This window comes from Juglans regia, chromosome 9, assembly GCF_001411555.2.
Source record: "Juglans regia cultivar Chandler chromosome 9, Walnut 2.0, whole genome shotgun sequence".
Classification (NCBI taxonomy): domain Eukaryota; kingdom Viridiplantae; phylum Streptophyta; class Magnoliopsida; order Fagales; family Juglandaceae; genus Juglans; species Juglans regia.
Genome location: NC_049909.1, coordinates 5,781,349 through 5,802,546, shown reverse-complemented (window position 1 = coordinate 5,802,546; position 21,198 = coordinate 5,781,349). Strand labels below are relative to the sequence as shown.

At 37.7% G+C, this 21,198-nt stretch overlaps 1 protein-coding gene across 2 annotated transcripts in view; it reads left to right on the top strand.

Moving 5' to 3' along the window:
- The window catches only part of LOC108997478, a 53,312-nt gene that overhangs the window by 5,375 nt on the left and 26,739 nt on the right, over positions 1-21,198 (top strand). For both annotated transcript variants that reach the window (XM_018973797.2, XM_018973806.2), the window contains exons 7-10: positions 288-345; positions 12,373-12,483; positions 12,915-12,972; positions 13,098-13,194. In XM_018973797.2, coding sequence (XP_018829342.2) covers positions 288-345; positions 12,373-12,483; positions 12,915-12,972; positions 13,098-13,194 — 324 coding nt within the window. The remainder of the gene's footprint in view (positions 1-287; positions 346-12,372; positions 12,484-12,914; positions 12,973-13,097; positions 13,195-21,198) is intronic.

Sequence of the window (21,198 nt, the reverse complement as noted above, 5' to 3'; positions counted from 1 at the left end):
AGCTCGATAACCCTATTTTCAGTTATTTTCTTCTTACGAATAATATTTTGTTAAGAAATTCTAAGGAGTATCCTTGCTCTTTATCTTAATTGCTGGGTTAGTTTCCCCTTTTCTTTTCAATGTCCAAGCAAAATGGGCATACCACATGCTGGCGCCTGAATGAGTAGAATTTCGCTGTAATTAATGAATTTTTGTGTCACTACAGTATGTATTCTTTTTTTATATAATCTTTTTTTCTTTAATGATACATACTGACTCTTAGTGAATGCCCATTGAAATTGGTGTAGTTGTTTTCATTTGGGAGCAAACGCTGTGCTCAGTTTTCACTTGTCTGGAAAAGGATTGGTATGTTCTTTCTTCTGCCAGTATGTGATGTAAATTATCCTATCTGCATGAGAGTAAGTTTTGTTGAGATAAGAAGTGAATTGTTTTTCTGTCCTGTCTATGTAATCTAATCAGTGAACCCTGCAACTACATGGTGTTGGCTGCAAATTCCCTCTATACCTTGTCTCATATTACCTGTCTAAATTCTATCCCCAAACTGCATCATTTCAGGTGTTTCGGTTTTTCTTACTAATTTGTATATTAGATATGCATTACTCCAACCACCCTTTTGTGGATTCCATTTCTTTTGATTTTATTTTTCTATTATTGGAGCTTACTTCTTCCCCAAAGATTTCTTGGTCATATCTATTATCATATCTGTTGTATGTATCTTGACTTGTATATGAACTTTGTTTCTTTTTGTTTTTTTTATAAGTCTAAGAACTTTGTTTGTTAAATTGTTAACTTTCTAGTTTGTTAGTTATCAATGTAGTACTGGGTAATAAAGCATTTATTAGGATAAATATGTACGAAATTTAATAGTTATTAGGACTCTAACATAGTTGTATTTGAGAAAATTAGGTGATGGTGTTTAGTATGATGGAACTTGAAGATTGATAGTTGTAACACCCCGCTTCCCAAAAAGACATTTTAGAATTTTTGGGGAGTTAGTGTGCTACTACTAAATTTAAAGATAAAAACTTTTCTTTTTAATAACGCGCCAGATGCGAAAGATTTCCATAAAATAACAAAGTTCAATAAATACTAAAAATCCAAAATAAAGTCTACGGAAGCACTTATTAAAAATACGGAAGTATCATGTGCTTATCAAAATAATTTATTTAAACTTTAAACCATAGAAATAATCATAGCATAATCTGTCTAGGCCTTTGCCTCGCCTCCTGGGGTCAAATAACCATAGAAATACATGTTCCCTCACATAAATTCATGACTTTTCATAGAAAATTTTATGCATAACTCACATAAAATCATGCATTTCATAAATAATTTTATGAAATAACTATAAAATCATGTATGACTTTCCATAATTATTTTAATACATAAATTATCATATAAGATCATCAATATTCATAAACCTTTACATAAAATCATGACTTTCATAAAATTACTTTAATGCATAAATCTTCACATAGAATCATGCTTTTAGGTACGTAAAAAGGGGCTTCCAATGGAGGGCGTACATGCATCATATTTTTATAAAAAAAAATATGCCGTTTACTGTATATACGTGTAAGGGTATGATCATGCTACTTACCTTGCAGTTTTAAACCACTATTTTCAGCGCGTAGTCAGTCGCCTATAAAAATAAACACGCAATTTTCATAAATTTCTAATTAAACCCATGACTTTATTAAAAACTTAAACTACTAAAATAGTCTATATTTCCTAAACCTAGATTCTTCCTAACACTAAAATATTCTCATCTTTTAATCCTAAATAGACATGGGTATTTTTGATAAAAAAACAACATAATGGGCATGGGCATTTTGGGAAAACAATACAAAGGGCATTTTTGTAATTCAACTACCCCACCTAAAATTGAATTTACGAGTTGCATGCATTCTGGTTGGGTTTTACGCATGAATGGGTTGCATGCATTCGGGTTGGGTGGTGCGATGCTCACCGAGAGAGGAAGAAGGCAGTCGCGACGATGGGTCTGGTGGCTGGGCATGGCGTCAACTCCAACGAGTGGTGGCTATGCAATTGAGAGTAAGAGGGAGCTATGAGAGAGAGAGAAACTGAATCTTAGAGAGAGAGATTACGGGGAGAAGGTTTATGCACCACGCGCAGCATGCAAGGGGCTTCGGGTGGTGGCTCTGGGCGTCACTGGGTGGTGGAGGCTAGATCTCCGGCATCATATGTTGCTGCTGACGGTGGCGTCGTGGCCCAACAGTGGCAGAACGTGGCTCTCGGTTTGGGCGAGGATAATTCCTCTGTTTCGGTGCAGTAAAACAGAGTATTGTCCGTGTGATGGTTGGGCGGTGGGCTGGTGGATATCGCCAGACGTGGTTGGCTTGGCTGAGCGACGGTGGTGGAGGGCAGCGTTATGGAGGGTGTCGGCACATTAGGTGGCTTCCATTCGAGGTCCTTGTGCTGTGTTAAAGAGGTTGAGTGTGACTGGCAGTGGAGATATCGTGAGTTTGCTGTGTGTGGAGAAATCGACGTGGACCGATTCGGCAAGTGAGGTTATTTTCTATGGTTTACAGTGGAGGGAATGGTGGGAGGTTTCCGGCGTGCTAGGCAGAGGCTGCGGTGTAACTGGGCCAGGGTTTGGACAGAGAGAGGAGCTGAGACGTGGTTTGTTTGGCTTCGGCAAGGTGGTGCAGTGGGGTAGCCATGCTGCGGGACTAAACATGGGGTTGGTTTCGATTCTGAAAACCCTAGGATATATCAAAGGCAGTGTGTGCAAGGCTGTACATGAGTGTATAAATAGACACAGTGACGTGCAAGCGGAGGTAACGGATGAAGCCGTGCATACATTGTTTTGATACGTGATTGGAAGACTCATGGTGGAGAACTTGTGGCTTGCAGTTTTGGTGAGTGTAACACACACACATATATATATATAATATATGATTGAAAGCTTAAAAGAAAACCCTAGATAAAAAGAGACTTGAATATGCATGTGAGTGGATTGTTGAAATTCATAGAAGAAAAATCTGGTAGGGAGGAGATTTATTATGAAAATGACTCGTGAGCTTGTAGAGAAAACTAATAATAATAATAATAATGATGATGGAGCCTTTTAAAAAAAAAAAAAATTAATCTATCCGATAAATTCTCTAATGGGTTTTAACTCATTTATTGAGTTTAACAAAATTATTCGAAATTTATTCCTAAAAATATAGGATCGGGTCGTTACAGTAGTAATGCTACAAATGGTTTTGAGTTGCATTATTACCTGTCCAACTAAGTCAAGTAATCTGCAATTGGATTTGATGTTTGAATTGTACACTTATTATTCTTGGAAGCATTTGATGTTTTTTAAGTAGTTTCTTGGTTTCCTTTGCTAGCTTCTTATTAATAAATGACATTTTCCAATGAGCTTGTGCTTGTTTCTATGTAAAACATTTTCTAGAATTAATTTGTGTTTTCTGGTGTTTGGTGTGTGGTGAAATTAGCAGGGAAAGAAAAAAGAGGCAGGATACTTACGTTGCCTCTCTCAAGCTTTACTAAATGTGTATATGCTTCGATTACAGTAAAACAACCAAACTACCCCTTAACGAATCTCCATTTTTTTTTATAAGAAAGTGATTTTTATTAATACGAATGAAACAGACGAAGCCCATGTACACAGAGTATGCAAAAGAAACACTAAACACATTCTAAGAACCATAAAATGGCAATAGAAAATCGTGAGCACTAGCTCAATTAAGTACTGAAGCACAAAACCAAAGCAGTAAGTTGTGCACAAAAAAATTTCGAAGTTCCTCCAAAGTGCACTCCTTATCATTAAAACGCCGATCATTCCTTTCTATCCAGATACACCACATAAGGCACAAAGGGACCATCCTCCAAACTGCAGCTGCCTGAGAACAACTGTGAAGACCATTCCAACTAGCTAGAAGGTCCACCACCACCCCCAAAGGCATCACCCAAGGCATATTAGTTCTACAAAAAATTTCATCCCACAGTGCCCTTGCGACTTTGCAATGCACAAGTAAATGATCCACAAATTCCCCATACTTTTTACATAGACAACCCCAGTCTATAACAATGAGACTGTGCTTCCTCAAATTGTCCGTCGTTAGGATTTTCCCAAGAGAGGCAGTCCATATGAAGAAAGCAACTTTGGAAGGCACATGAGACCTCCAAATACACTTCCAAGGAAAAGAAAAACAGTTATGAGATGTCAAAAGCTTATAATACAATCGAACTGTAAACTTATTGCTCCCTTTGGGCCTCCACAACATCCTATCCCCATCATTCCTACCAAGCCTCAAAGAATATAAAAACTTCATCAATTTCCCAATCATATATAGCTCTAGTAAAAGAAACATTCCACTGGTAAGAACAGTTAGAAAGGATAATAGATCCAACACAGAGGCGTACTGATAAGAAACCAGACGAATGATGGCCCGAAACACCCTATTGAGAGCGCGTTCACCACGCCAAATGTCAAGCCAAAATTGGATCCTAGAACCATCTCCAATTGCAAAGCTAACTTGGCTTTCAAAACTCTCGCAGCCCTTTCTAATGAATTTCCATAGACCCACACCATATGGCCCCCTTTCCTCATTAGAACACTAAGCCCCCAAGCACTTCCATATTTACAATCAATAACCTCCCTCCAAAGTGACTCCCCTTCTGATTGATATCAGCATAATCATTTCCCAACAAGGCTTTATTAAATATTCTCAAATTACGAACCCCCAAACCTCCATAACAAATGGGAGAGCAAACTTTATTCTAACTAACCAGATGGAACTTAATTTCCTTCCCATTCCACCCCACAAGAAAGCACAAAATAACCTCTCAATCCGGTTAGCCACCCTTGCAAGCAAGGATTTAATGATAGAAAATAAGTGGGAAGATTGAAAAAAGTGCTCTTGATTAAGGTAATTCTACCCCCTTTCAATAGATACATCATTTTCCACCCAGCCAACATTTTCTCAATTTTCTCGGCAGCCCCATCCCAAATAGTTTTAGCCTTAAAAGTTGCCCCCAATGGAAGAACCAAATATTTCATAGGCAACGAAGCAACTTTATAGCCCAAAAAACTTGCCAAGCTATTAATGTTGTGCACCACCCCCACACCGTGACCATCTCAGACTTTTCAAGATTTATTTTGAGACCCGAAACAACTTCAAAACATAATAGCAATGCCCTTAAAGCTTGAATTTGGCCATGATCCACATCGTAGAAAAAGAAGAGTATCATATGCAAAAAGAAGATGAGAAAGCATGGTAGAACCATTATTAGTATTTAGCACCAAAAAACTGAATAAATCCTCCCCCGATGGCGGCCTCCACCATCCAATCAAACACCTCCATGATAATAACAAAGAGAAAGGGAGGAGGGTCCCCTTGCCTCAAACCACAAGAGCTATGGAAAAAACCAGCAGGGATGCCATTAACCAACACTGAGAACTGAGTAATAGAGACGCAATGCCTAATCCACAAACGGCATCTCTCCCCAAAGCCACATCTCCCTAGTATATAAAAGGGAAATTCTCAATTCACATGATCATACGCATTTTCCATGTCAAGCTTACAAAGAATACCAGGAATTCCCTCCCTCATTCTACTATTTAAGTATTCATCGGCAATGAAAACTGAATCAAGGATTTGTCTCCCCCCAACAAAGACATTTTCTCCATAACCATGCTCATACGGTTAGCAAGAAGCTTCAAAATTATCTTGTCTCACAAGACTAATAGGACGAAAATCCTTTGCCCTTGAAGCCCTAGGTTTCTTTGGGATGAGAGCAATGAAAGTTGCATTGAAGCACTTTTCAAACTTCTTCTAAGAATAGAACTCCTGAAAGACCCATATCACATCTTCTTTCAAAATCTCTCAAAAAGCTTTGAAAAATGCCATAGAAAAACCATCGAGACCAGAAGCTTGGTCTTTTGTCATCCAACTAATCACATGATGAACCTCATCTTCGTCAAAAAGTCTTTCCAATTATCTCGCACTTTGAGGATCTAAAGACTTAAAAGCCAAACCATCCAGATTTGGCCCCCAAGTAGCTGGTTCGATGAGACTCATAACATTGCACAATATGATCCTGAATCTTAGGTAGAAAGGAAATCACACAATTATCTGAATGAAGCATTGCAATAGCATTACTTCACCGATGTGATTAAGCCACTCTATGAAAAAACTTAGTGCATTTATCCCCCTCTTTCAACCAAAGAGCCCTTGACTTTTGCCGCCAAGAAATCTCCTCCATCAACTTATCAAAACAAAAAAAGAAATCTCCTCCATCAATAGCACCCTCTCAAGTTCAGCCACTATTATTTGTTTCTTATTTTTGTAAGCGACTAGGTTATCTCCTAAAATTTTACAGTATCATGTAGTAAACTGTCTATCTGAGGGAGACCCTACACAGAGCAAAGCGATTCCCACTATGGTCAGATTTCAACTAGGAACTACTATACGGAAGGGTAGCGCACCTAATCCGTTGAAAAACCTTGGGAAGAGAAGGGAGTTTGAGACCAATCAAAATTTGTACACGAGCAAACTCATATTTGGGTTTTAGGACGATAAGAAACTGAACAACATCCACGTCTTCATGTCGTTTCTCCACAGTTTCAAGTCAACGGAGTGGCTAATGCATTTTCTTCTCCTCATAGAGGGCCACAGCCCACAACCTGATTGTAGTACTTGTCCACATGTTGAGCACTTTGCTCAAACCCAAATAATTGTTTGAGCACCTTATTAAATCTAAGTGATATTCCCAGAACCAAAGTACATATGTCGGAGATGATCCCAAAATTTCATAGCAGTGGTAGGAAGATAAATTCATGAGGATCAAATGTGAAGCTCATACTGCTTAAGAGAGATAATGTAATTATCTTACTATTCTCAAAGGCTAGGCTTTCCCGCTGTTAAGTGGTGATAAAAACCTTTTTCTTTTGAAAAATATTTTCATTGATCGTGCCCAAGAAATGTAGTTCTTCTCATTCAGTTGCACAAAAATCATAGGAGCATTAGCTAGAGTTGTCAACGTAATGATATCCAATTTAGTGGCTATAGGATATAACTAAGCCATGAACAAATGCAATGACATCAACAAGTAATCTATAACATTTTGAATCATGGGCTTACACAATGCTACTAGCAACCAATGGCAAAATTGCAATAAAAGAAGACTACAACACCACATACATTGTTGAAATGGGAATAAAAGAGGTCAAACCTAAGCAAATAAGACGATATCATCTCAATGAAGTGGAAACTACCGAAAACTACCAAAAAGTAGTGAAAACTGCACAAGACCAATTGAAAATACCAAAAAATAATCTGGACCAGCTGAAATCTGCCAAAACACGCTGAAAAATATAGAAAACCAGCCCAAACTTCATTGAAATCATATATGGACCAGCCAATAGGGTTGATTGAGGGTCAATGCAATGGATATCTGGTTGACCCGAATGTATCTCTAGCTGATCCGAAGACCCCGATGGATGTTGGATTTGAGCTGTATTGGACTGACCTGAATCTGGTTTGTGTTGGACCAAATATTTTGGAAATGGATGGACTAAGATTAGGGGTGATAAACGGTCCGGTTGGACCGACTAGATTGACTGTTTCGGTCTGGACCGAGACTGAGACCGGTAGGTCTCGGTCCATGTTTTAGAGGACCGAAAATTTTCAGTTCGGTCCACGGTCCAGGGTTTTTCCAGACCGGACCGAATGAAAAAAAAAATATATTTTATATATAATAATTGTACAATTAACAATATAAAATTTTAAATATGTTATTAATACTTGTTAATATTTTATAAATTAACAATATTTTATTTATATCTTCATCTAACCTATCACTATTAACAATATAAAATTTTAAATATGTTATTAACACATGTTAATATTCTATGAATTAACTAATATATAATATCAATTAGTTAATTTTATAGTAATTATATAAATTAATAATATAATTTTCATATAATTTATTATCATTGACTATATAAAATATTTTTTTATTGAATTTGTTACATAATCCACATTAATAAGTCTCTTAATTTAATTTAGTATTTTAAATAAATATTTTTTATTAATTATTTAAAAAGAAAAAAAATTAGGCCTAACCGGACCGGACCAATAGCTAGAAAAATGATGGACGACCGGACCGGACCATTTGCACCCCTAACTAAGATCCTTGTGTAATTTGGCAGGAACCGCTATGCTTAAATGGGTTGGACTGAGATTTTCCTTGAATTGGGTTGGATCAAGGATGCTGATAAGGAAACATCAAACACCACAACCAAACCGAGGTCTTCACCTTTGAAACTTGCTGAAAATTCTCTGGTGATTTTCACAACTTGCCAGCAACAACCTAGATGATAACAGGTTATTTCATTAATGCACAGCTTGCCACCAAAACAATCAACCATCATAGAGACCACAGACCGCCACAAAGGCACCAACCACAAGAACTTAACATTAATACTATCCATTGGAGGATAGGGAGCTGTCGGGGCTTATTTCAGGTGAGGAGTTGGAGAGAAAAAAAGGGGTGGTGGCTGAACTGGAAAAGATCACTCTAATGGAGGAAATTTCTTGGACGTAGAAATCTTTGGTTCTTTGGTTGAAGGAAAGTGATAAGTGTACAAAACTCTTTCACCAAATGGCGAATTCTCATAGAAGGAATAATGCTATTGAAGTTATTCAAGACGGTGAGACATTCTTTCGGATCAAGAGACCATCAAGGAACATGCTGTCAATTTTTATGAGAAGATGTTAAGGGAAAATACTCGTGGAGACCAAAGTTAGATGGTTTGTTTTTTTTATTTTATTGACCAAGTAAGTGCAGAATGGATGGAGAGAGCTTTTGAAGAAGAAGAGATACTTGATGTGGTTAAAGGACAAGGCTTCTGGCCTGGACGGTTTTTCTATGGCTTCTTTCCAAGGTTGTTGGGACATTTTGTGGGAAGATATTATGAAGGTTTTTCTTGAATTTCATTCTTTTATGAAATTTGAGAAAAGTTTCCATACGACTTTTATAGTTCTGATCCCTAAAAAAGTGGGGACTGCGGAAATGCGGGATCTTCGGCCGATTGGTTTGGTTAATGGGGTGTACAAAATAATATCAAAGGTGCTTGCTAATCGTATGAGTGTGGTGATGGAACATATTATTTTGAAGTCCTATAATGCTTTTGTGAGGGGGAGAAAAATTATTGACTCAGGCTTAAATGCTAACGAATGTTTGGATAGTAGAATTAAAATGGGTGAATCTGGAGTTTTGATTAAATTGGACATGGAAAAGGCATTTGACCATGTTAGTTGGGAGTTTCTATTGTATTTATGTGGGAGATACGGTTTTGGAGAGGTGTTTGTGGATCAAGCATTGTATTTCAACACCGAGATTTTCCATTTTGGTGAATGGCAACCCGGTTGATTTCTTGAATAGTACACGTGGATTGAGACAAGGAGATCTGCTATCTCCTTTCCCTTTTGTTCTTGTCATGGATGCTATGAGCAGAATGATTGAAGCGGCGGTGGAAGAAAGCTTATTGTCGGGTTTTGGGGTGGGAAATGAATCTTGGAGTAGGTTAAAAGTCTCACATCTCCTTTTTGCCAACGTCACTTTAATTTTTAGTGAGGCCAATCAAGAATACATTCAGTCTTTGAGAGCTCTTTTGTTATGTTTTGAAGCTGTTTTGGGCCTTAGAATTAATTTAGCCAAGTCTGAAATTGTTCCAGTGGGCTTCATTTCGAATATTTCAGGTTTGACTAATATGTTGGGGTATAAGATATCTTTCTTGCCATTGAGGTATCTTGGTTTTCCCTTGGGTGCCCCTCACAAATCTGTTATGATATGGGATGGGGGGTAGAGAAGATTGAGAGGAGGTTAGCTGATTGAAAAAGTTATTTTTGTCTAAAGGGGTAGGATTACATTGATAAAGAGTACGTTGTCTAATCTCCCTACATATTTCCTTTCTCTCTTCCCTTTGCCGGCTGGGGTAGCAACTAAAATTGAGGAGAATTTCTTGTGTTTTTTTTTTTTTGGGGGTGTTAAAGTGGAGGAAAGGAAGTTTCACTTGGTGAGTTGGGAGATAAGGTATGTCAACGGGTCTCTAGTGGAGGTTTTGGAGTGCCAAATTTGAGGCTCTTTAGCAAAGCTCTTCTTGGAAAATGGTTGTGGAGATATCATATAGAAATTGGTGCATTATAGAAAAATGTGATAGATGTTAAATACGGGAGAAAGTGGGGGAGTTGGTGTTCTAATGAAGTAAGAGGAGCGTATGGGGTGGGATTGTGGAAGTCCATTCGGATGGGTCGGGGGGAATTCGTTAATCACGTTAAATTTGAGGTGGGGGCGGATACATTTTTTGCATGACATTTGGTGTGGTGATTCAGCCCTCAAGATTGTGTTCCCTTCTCTCTTTAGGTTCGCAAGGGACCAAGATGCTGCAGTGGCTATTTCCTTTTTTTTTTTGAGTAATAGTCCTCAATGGAATGTTGATTTTGTGAGAAATGTGCATGACTGGGAAGTGAATCTAATCTCTGATTTTTTTGGAAGATTATATGAGTTGAAGATTGTTCTTGCTGTGGATTCATGCAGGAAATTCCAGATTTCGGTACATTCCTATTACAAGGCGTTAACCTGCCAAGGTGTTTGTGATTACCCCTGGAAAAGCATATGGAAAGTTAAGGTGCCTAGCAAGGTGGCTTTCTTCTGTTGGCTGGTGTTTCTTGATAAAATCCTGACCAGGGAAAATTTACGAAAGCATGGACTTTGCATCGTAGATTGGTGTTCCATGTGTGAGAAAGTTGGTGAATCAGTAAACCACCTTTTTCTTCATTGTGAGGTGGCTAAGCTTTTGTGGAATGAGATTTTTGGTAGGATGGGTATTGCTTGGGTGATGACTAAGCAGGTGGTGGATCTACTTGCTTGTTGGAGAGATGTAGAGGGGTAGACAACGTATTGCTGCCATTTGGAAGATGATTCTTTAGTGCTTGATGTGGTGTTTATGGCTGTAGAGGAATGGGAGGTGTTTGAAGACAGAGAATGTTCGATAGGAGAAATTAGGATACTTTATGTTTGTGGGCTAAGGCTATTGTAATGAATGGTGAAGAATTTCTGGATTTGCTTGTCTTTTTTGTCATTTTTAGCTAGTTTATGTAGGTATTTCCTCTTGTATACTCCTGTGTACTTGAGCTATATACCTATTCTTGGTAATAAATCTCTTATTAATTATAAAAAAAATACCAGAAGTGTTGCTTCATACTCACATCACGGCAGACACACTCAAAGTTCTGCTAGCAACACTACAACCACTGGCAATAATAGAACGTATGGTGGTAATGACAGTGACATCACACCACTGATAATAGTGATCTTGATGCCATCGACATCATGGGCATTGAGCTCTGTGGATCACTACTCTTGGCAGCAAAAAAAAAAAAAAAGTGGGTGAGTGACAGGAAAATAAGGGAAAAAAGAGAAGAAACAAGGAGAGTCAAGAGGCCAAGAATAATCACAAAGAAGAGAGTTAAATGCTAATATGCTTCAATATGATGTAGTGAGATTTGTATGGATAGCCATTTTTTAAATATTAACTTTTGGCATACCATATTTGAATAGAGTGGTGTGTAGTAGAACTATGAGTAAAGGGTGACTAAAACCCCTGTTCTGGAGTAAAATAGAACTTGAAAACCTTGAGCTCCCAAGCGGAGAGAATATCACAGGGCCGACTATATTGTTGACACCATGCATCCATGGTTTATACGGTATTATTTACATCATTGATTTTTTTCCCATTTACATCAGTATTTTGTGAGATTCCTCAAGTTTGCATTTAGATCAATGGAAATTTTGAGGGATGCCCTCCATTCTTCAGCATATTTACACATTCTAGTGCATATAAAATAAGTTAATGGGTTGTTTTGAAGTAACAGGACCATACTTCTAACACAAAGTTTCATGTTTTGACCATATCTTAATCTCTCCACCCTTTCAAGGATAAATGAAAGGACTTGCATAGGAGAAATAAAATATCTGAAAAATTCAAAAACAAGTTTGACATACGTTAAGATAATATATTTAAGATTGATTCATCTCTTCCTTGAAATAAGATAATATACTTAACATGGATTGATATCTTCCTTGATTACTTTTTTGTCAATTATATGTCATTGGTAAATATATATTACTTTTTCAACTATGCACTTTTTCTTTTTCCATTTTTAATTAAATAGGTTTTAAATTCGCTATGTTCAATGAATAAGAACGCTATATTAGTTAATTTAGTAAATTCCTGTCTTTTGTGTGATCAGTATGAATTGGAGGCAGTATCATATAAAACACTGTTGCCACTTTATGATTATTTTGTTTCCATGCCCCTATGTCCAGTTGCTTTGCTGGATGGAGTAGCAAATACTGGTGTGGTGGAACTTGGTGATGTTCAACTTGCAGCTTACCTTGCTGAGAAAAAACCAACAGGGCAACCTTTCTTTAGGAATGGTGAGTGCTACATCATTGAACATCTTAGTAAAGCCACAATGAAATTATTTTTATTTTTCCTTATAAGAGAATAATAAATGTTTTATTGATGTAGTCCTTTTGTGCCATCTGTCGGTCCTCTATGTCGATCTTCAACTATGAAGATCATTTTTACACTGAACTTATTGGATTTTCCATGTTTTCCTTCATTGGTTTGCGCTCTGACACCATTCTCTTACATCTAAAGGTCGATTTAGTAAAAATGATAAATGCATGATGTTAATCGTATGGAAGGGACGAATCCAGGGCATCTTGTTTGCTATATAAGATGGAATCGTCAGCAGATGGATAATAAATTTATTAGAATTATGTAGTGTTTCCGGTAAAGTGTTTTGATTATGTACAAGCACTCTATAATTTTGTTGTTTCTAAGCTGTTAGTAATGTACACAGGCCTTCCTTCACTTGTTGCTTTGCCTCAAGATTGTAAAACTGCAGATTGTCTTATAAGGTGAGTTTTGGTTTATATAAGGGCAATGTCCAGTATCTTTATATTGGGTGCTTGTTGCACTACAAAACGTCATGTTTCTACTAGATATTACGAGGGATTGACGTCGATAGATATCTTCTTTCTAGGTTTGAAGGGGAGTTTTCTGTAGATGCAGTTACAGATTGGGTTGCAACAACGGTACTTGGTTTACCACGAATTCTCTACTACACGAGGGACACCTTGGTAATTTGTAGGATATCTCTGATGTCCATTTCTCGTTCTTTGTAAAGTTGTTTCTTTCAAATATTTCTTTTTTTCATGGATGTTTTTTAGTGCAGCATTGATATTAACTTAGGGAATTTGAAAGAACTGTGGTATTAAAAGTTACAGAAATGAACTCAAATGTCTTTTAAGAAAAGACCATCCCATGGATCTTTGCATTTTCATCTTGGTCTGGCTAATAGTTTTACCTTTTCCCCTATTTTGCATCAGATGGTAACTAATTCTCACAAGTGAGTGTTAAGAAAGTCTTGAGGGGGGAAGCTACATAATTTAATGGTTTTTAAGTTGTGATTTTTCATGATTTTTTTTTATAATTAATCCTTTATGGTATCCCACATTAAAAAATTACAATTTGCATGGATATATATGCTATGTAGTCTTCATGTATATATATCGTATTATTCATCTAGGTAGTTGTGGTAAAACTACCTACATAAAGGAGGTCTAATGAAAGGCATTGCTCAGTCTTTTTAAGGTCGAGCAGGCTCTTCCATTTTGATATTTACTTTTTGCAATTTCTAATCTTAAGTTATATGGATTGTTGTGAAATCGTATACCAGGTTGTTTATATAAACTTTGAAGTCTTTTTGCTTTACTTTGATGTAAGATTTTCTTAGGTTCAATAACCATGAATTTTGCATAGTGTTAGGGTTTGATGTGGATAGGTCACAGAGTGGTGAATGCTTGATAAAAGAGAGTAGTGGGGATGTATAGGTTTTTTTTTTTTTTCTTGGATAATAATGACAGGACCGTGCATATTAATTTGATGGGACCTAGGCCTTTCTCTCGTGTTAATAGAAGTCTGGAACAGATTTCAGTTTAAAGGTCTTAATCAAGAGATAACACAATGAAAGATATGCTTCAAACACATTATTTTCTATTATAATTTTTTTTAATTAAAATATATATAGGCACACACTGACATCACCATTCAAGTTCAATAAAAAATAATGCAGCTATACTAATTCAAACGAAATTTGGAAGTTATCTGCATTTACTATTTATCAATATTTTTGCAAACTTATATATAAGTTATGTTGCCACAAGCTAAATTGGGTGAGGCACCATCAATCCTGGCAGAGTAGGCTTTAGTACCGCTTATACTTCTTATTATTTCTCAGATGAAGTAATGAAAAGAAGAGAAACCTAAGCAATTACTGTCGTGATGAAATCTAATGACTATGTTGCAATTGAACCTATTATAGAGTTCAATTGGGCATCATGTGGAATCACAACTGTAATAAGTGATCTTTTGTTCTTGAGCCGTGTAACACCCCACATGTAAAGGAGGGTGGTGAATAATGGCTTGGTAAATGAGTTCTTAGATTGCTTGGGAGGGAGAAGTTTTTGACATATATAATTGATTTTTGGCTTGTCCTTTAGTATGAAGCCTAGATGTGGTTTGAACCTTTTTTGATTCATTTCAAATTATATGAAAACCAATATCAGCCGGGAATGTACCACAATAGAATGACCTGTCAAAGACATCAGGCATACAAGTGGGGGAGATTCCAACACATGGTAGGGTGGCAAATAATTTTCTCATTACCTTGAATAGAGAACTTGACATTTATAATGATTCTTGGGAGGCTCCAATTGTATCCTTGATTACTAGAGAATAAGCCTAGATGTGGCTTGGACTTCCATTGGTCGTTACAAGCTTTGCTTTTTTTATCTAGCCTATAGTAATTCACATTCCCCATTTTCCCCTATAAATCTGCATGAGTTATAAAAAAATGTTATCGTTATGGAAAAGAGGGAAATTTCGGTAGACGACCCCCCCCTCCCTGTGCTTTGTAATGATTGTAATTAGGCACCTATGTTTTTTTAAAGAAAGAACCCCTTGTGCTTTCAATCTGCGTCTGTACAAGAACAAGATACTATTTTTGTTTCCTTCTCTTTCATGAAACCAAATTTCTCTCAAAAAGGTTTAGTATGTAGTAGTAGATCTTCTATACAAAGGAGACCCTGCATAATCAACATTTGAGAAGGCTTCCATCATCAGATGTCTTTTTGGCCTATATATCAATACATGACCAAAAGCTTGTATTGGATAGAGAATTTAACTTCATTGTATACACCTATTTATGTTCAGCTTTTCTCCAAATTGGCTTGTTGAATGTCCTAGGCAAGAAGACCAAGAAAGTGGGGTGAAACAATAGAATGAAGTAGATAAGGCATGCCAGGAAACAGACTGACTAATAGGTTGTTGTGTGACACAAGAACGATCACTTTTAGGGGAGCAATAGGTCGTAATTTTGAAGCACTTGGTAAATCCAGATCTGAAGAGAGAGATAAAGATGGTGAAGGTATTGGTGCTAGTGGCCTTCGGTGAGAAGAAAAGCATGCAAGGGAACTATGGAAGATCCTAGTGAAGAGTTGAATGGTGTAGGATCAGATGGTGATGGTAGAAGAGTGAGGGTATATAATGGAAGGGATGATGACACTACAAGATCACACTCACTACTATGGCAAAAAATAGGGTAATGTTACTCTGGGTTTGAGAGTAACCAAGAGATACATTTTGTAGCACGTTCATCATGTTTATCAAAACTATGGCCTAGGTGTTGAGCATAATAAATACCCCCAAACATCTTTGGTGAAATAGAAAAGGAAGTCTAGGCAGAAAACAGAAAGTGAGAGACTTCATCTAGAATTGAGGAAGGCATGCTGTTAATAAGGTGACAAGTTAGGACTGACTTACTTTAGAATCATTTATAGCCATGCATGTGATGTAAAAGCCCTTGAGAATGTAATAAATGGTGATTTTTAGCCACACTGTTCTATTGTGGGGTGGAGTATATGAGAGTTGATGTAGAATGCCATATTACTTGTGCTAGTAGCAAAGGAAGTGGGGTAGTATTTGCTAGCATTCTCTGAATGCTTGATTTTACTTTGTGTGAAAGATTTCGAATATGGAAAAGTACCCACATCTGGCCTTCATGACAGCCATATCATACAAGAACGATCATCCAAAATTGTCGCAAAAATGATATCTAATTGATTATCAGATTGTGGTAGAAAAGACACATGGTAGTATTAACTAATTTGTTACACTTCACAAGGGAAACAAGATACATTTACAATATTCCTAATATGATATTTCAAATAGAGGGAGGGATGACAAAGACAACAATGCCATTCATAAGAGGATGTGTGTGCACGTATGGGTTAAGGCTTCAAGATAATATAGGTCGCAACATTCATCACCTGTACCAATCTTCCTAGTCTTGAGATTCTGAGAGATGAAGAGGGAAAAAGCATGCTGAACATTGACAAGTTTAGGTAGTAATCTTACCAACAGGCAACAAACTCAATGGAAAGCCACTGACGCATAAAACAGATGGTGAAGACATAGAATCACTGAGTTTAGTGAATCCAATGGCTTTAATTTTAGCGATGTAACTATTATAATGAGTAACATCTTTTGAAGATTCCTTATGATGTAAATCAAATAAGGTTCTAGAAAATAAAGCCATGTCGGCAGAGGAAGAAGACATGTGGATGCAGTAATTGATGAAGCAGGAGTAGCAATGGAAGATGCAGTGGCCTGTTTGCAAGACAATTATTGAGCATATTTGTCCCTTCATAAAAGCGATCAAGCTAAATCTGGAGGTGGGCTAGGACAAAAGGATGGTGAGGCATTATCCTTACAAATGGCCGTGCTAAGCAGGGCTAGATGTTCTTACATGCAATATGGTTACAAATATTTGCCCCTTCTCTACTTAGTTTTGAAGCTTTCTCGGGCTTGAGAGTTCGGCGTTGTTTGTTTTTACAACTTCTTTCATCATTACAATTTTTTCAAATTCTCACACAAAATAAAATAAACAATTCAAAATTTTCAAATTCCAAAACAAAAATAATATTAAAAAAATATATTCTAACAATATATTATTTAACTTTAACGTTAATCTCAACTCATCTCATCTCATCTGCGAAAACAAACGAGGTCTTAATCTCTCAAAGTCTGAACTGGTGGGGGTTGTCCCTGGCGCGGAGAATTTAGCCTGTTTATTTGGATGTAAGGTATCATCTTTACCCTTGAAGTATCTTGGCTTACCATTGGGCTCCCTTTAAACTAGAGAGGATTTGGAATGGCATGGTTGAAAAGGTGGAGTGCAATTTGGCTTCTTGGAAGAGGTTGTATTTGTCTAAAGGTGGTAGGCTCACTTTGATTAAAAGCACTCTTTCTAACTTACCCGCCTATTTTCTGTTCTTGCTCCCACTCCCCACAAAGGTTGCCAACTGTATAGAGAAGCTACAACGGGACTTCTTGTGGAGTGGATTAGGGGAAGAGTTCAAAGTTCACTTGGTTAATTGGTCACTTTTATGTACCCCAATTTCTGGGGGTGATCTGGGGATTTGTAACTTGATGAAATCAACCAAGCCTTGTTGGGTAAATGGTTATGGAGATACCAAAATGAAAGGGGGGCCCTATGGAAGTCCGTTATAGATTCACAGTTTGGGGAGGATGGTGCTCAAATGAAGTACATGGCACATATGGGGTGGGTATGTGGAAATACATTAGGAGACACTGGGAGATCTTCCAAGGACATGAACATATTGTGGTGCATGACGGCTCGTGTCAGATTTTGGTATGACAAATGTTGGGGTGAACGTAGCCTTCAAGACACCTTCCCTGCCATTTTTGAGATCACACAAGAAAAGGATGTAGCAATAGCCAATCTTTTGGTCTTTTCTAGTGGCTCCCTCAATGGAATGTAGAATTTATTAGAGCAGCCCAAGGCTAGGAGATGGAGACTATCACACAGTTCTATGAGGCATTGTATTCTATAAGCATGACAGAGGGTACCATAGATAAGAGGAGCTAAAGCCCCTTCAAGAAAGGTGAGTTAACGGTTAGATCGTTTTACCAAGTTCTAACGATCCCTGGAATGACCACCAATGAAAGATTATATGGCAAATGAAAGCTCCTTCAAAATCAGCTTTTTTCATATGGACAACATCTTTGGACAAGATCCCTACCACATATAATTTAAGGAAACATCGGGTAATAGTGTTGGACTGGTGTTGTATGTATAAAAAGAATGGTGAATCAATAGATCATTTGTTTTTACACTACGAGGTGGCCAGGACCATGTGGGATGATTTTTTCGCGAGAATTGGATTGTAATGGGTCATGCCTCTTAGACTGGTGGATTTCCCTGCAAGCTGGAGAGGCCTTCGAGGTAACTCACAAGTGGTAGCAATCCAAAGAATGGTTCATATATGTATGTGTTGGTGCATTTGGTGGGAGAGAAATGATAGAAGCTTCGAAGATCGTGAGAGAACAATGGATGAGCTTAAAGTTTTCTTTTTCAAAAATTTGTTCTTATGGGCGGGGGCTATTGTTTGTAATGGGCTAAATGTCTGATCTTCTACTTTCGATTGTAAACTCTAATTAGGTTATTCTCATGTATACTCCCTGTGTAGTTGGGCTTTGCCTACTTCTATGAATAAAATTTCTTGATTACCTATAAAAAAAAAGTTGGAATGTATAGGATCAGGATCAGGTGTCGGGGATGGTGATTGTGAAGGGGCCTAAAGTGGAACGTTTATTTCCTTTACAGTTTTCTATTCCTAATGTTGTTTCTCTTGCTTGTACGGCTACTGCCAATAATAATGAAGTCTAGCATAAGAAATTGGGTCATCCTAATTCTGTTGTCTTGGCTCATCTTATGAAACATGGTTTGTTGGGCAATAAAGATTCGTTTACTTCTTCTCATGTGTCTTTTGATGGTGCTACTTGTCTTGATAAAAGTAAAACTTTACCTTTTCCTGTGCATGGTAGTCGTGCTTCTAATTGCTTTAAAATTGTGCATACTGATGTTTGGGGTGTGAGTCCTGTTCTTTCTTATGGCCAGTATCATTATTTTGTAACATTTATCGATGATTATAGTCGATTCACTTAGATATATTTTCTTTTTTCTAAAACTGACATGTTTTTTGTCTTTAAAAAATTTGTTGCGCTTGTTGAGACATAGTTCAGTACTTGTATCAAAACTTTACGCTTCGACTCAGGGTGAGAGTACATGTCTCATTCTTGACTTTTCTTCAGCAAAAGGGGATCATTTCCCAACGTTCTTGTCCTTATACCCCTCAACGAAATAGAGTCGCAGAGCATAAGAATCGTCATCTCTTATATGTCATTCGTACTTTGTTGATTTATTCTTCTGTACCTTCTAAGTTCTGGGTAGAAGCTTTATCTATTGCTGTCTATTTGATCAATCGTTTGCCTACTGCCACTCTAAATCATGATTCTCCTTATTTTCAATTATTTGGCATATCTCCTGAGTATCAATCCTTTCATACTTTTGGGTGTGTTTGTTTTGTTCATCTGCCACCTGTTGAGCGTCAAAAGCTTGCTGCCCAGTCTACACATGTGCCTTTATGGGATATAGTCCCACTCAGAAATGATTTGTTTGTTATGATGCTCATGCAAACAAATTTCGAATCTCCCGGAATGTGATTTCTTCAAAAGTCAATATTTCTTTCAGTCTCAGGTTATTTCTGATCCTCCTATTATTCTTCTTCCCGCTTTTGATTATGTGTCTTCTTCTATTGAGCGATTTAAACCAGGTGTGATGAATCATCAACGTCTTCCCCCTTCTTCAACGCCCCTTCCAGACACTGATTCTTCATCTGATTTTGTGGTTCCTATACCTCGGCGCTCCACCCGGGTTACACATCCACCGGATAGGTATGGTTTTCCCCATACCTCGCTTACTACAACTCTCGACACTGTTTCTATTCCTCACTCTTATACCCAGACAACCACCCAAGCATGTTGGCAACAGACCATGCAAGAAGAAATCAAAACTCTTGAAGACAGTCACACTTGGGATCTTGTGACTTGTCCCTCTGGTGTCAAACCTATTGGTTGTAAATGGGTGTACTCAGTCAAATTTCAGTTTGATGGCTCACTGGACAGATATAAGGCCCGTCTCGTGTCTCTTGGGAACCGGCAGAAGTATGGTATTGATTATGAAGAGACATTTGCACCTATTGCCAAACTGACTACTGTAGGGACTATCTTTGCACTTGTTGTGTCACAGGGGTGGTCTCTCCGACAGATGGATGTGAAGAATATTTTTCTACATGGGGATTTGAAGGAAGAAATCTATATGTCTCCACCTCCCGGCATGTTTGCTACACCTTCCTCAGAGGTTTGTTTGCTATGCCGATCCTTGTATGGACTGAAACAGGCTCCGCGTGCATGGTTTGATAAATTTCGCTCTACCCTGCTTGCTTTTCATTTTACTTAGAGTCAGTTTGATTCTTTTTTTTTTCTTCGCAAGACTTCTGCAGGATTTGTATTGCTCTGGTATGTGTTGATGACATTGTGATTATTGGCTCTGATACTCAGTTAATTAAGCAATTACAACAACATCTCAAGGCTTCTTTTCACACGAAAGATCTTGGTCCCCTGCAGTACTTTCTTGGCCGGTGTAGATTACTCTGACTGGTATGTTGTTACACCAGCACAAATACACGCAGGAAGTGATTTCATTGGCTAGTCTCCAATCGGGTAACTTTGTTCTTACTGCCTTGGAGGTAAATCTTAAGCTTTGTCAGGAGGAAGACGAGCTTCTATCAGATCCATCCTTGTATCGGCAACTTGTTGGGAGTTTGAACTACTTGATTACTCATCCTGACATTTCTTTTGCTATGCAGCAGGTCAGTTAATTTAGGCAGGCCCCTTGACATCTTCATTTACCCGCTGTCTGCCGCATTATCCGATATCTGAAGGGCACCTCTACATCCAGGTTATTCTTTCCTAAGGAATCTTCCTTACAATTGGTGGGGTATACTGATGTTGATTGGGCCGGATGTGCGGATACTCATTGCTATATTACTGGCTGGTGCATGTTCTTAGGCAATGCACTCATTTCTTGGAAGAGTAAGAAGCAAGACAAAGTTTCCAAGTCCTCCACTGAGTCTGAGTATTGTGCTATGTTTTCCGCA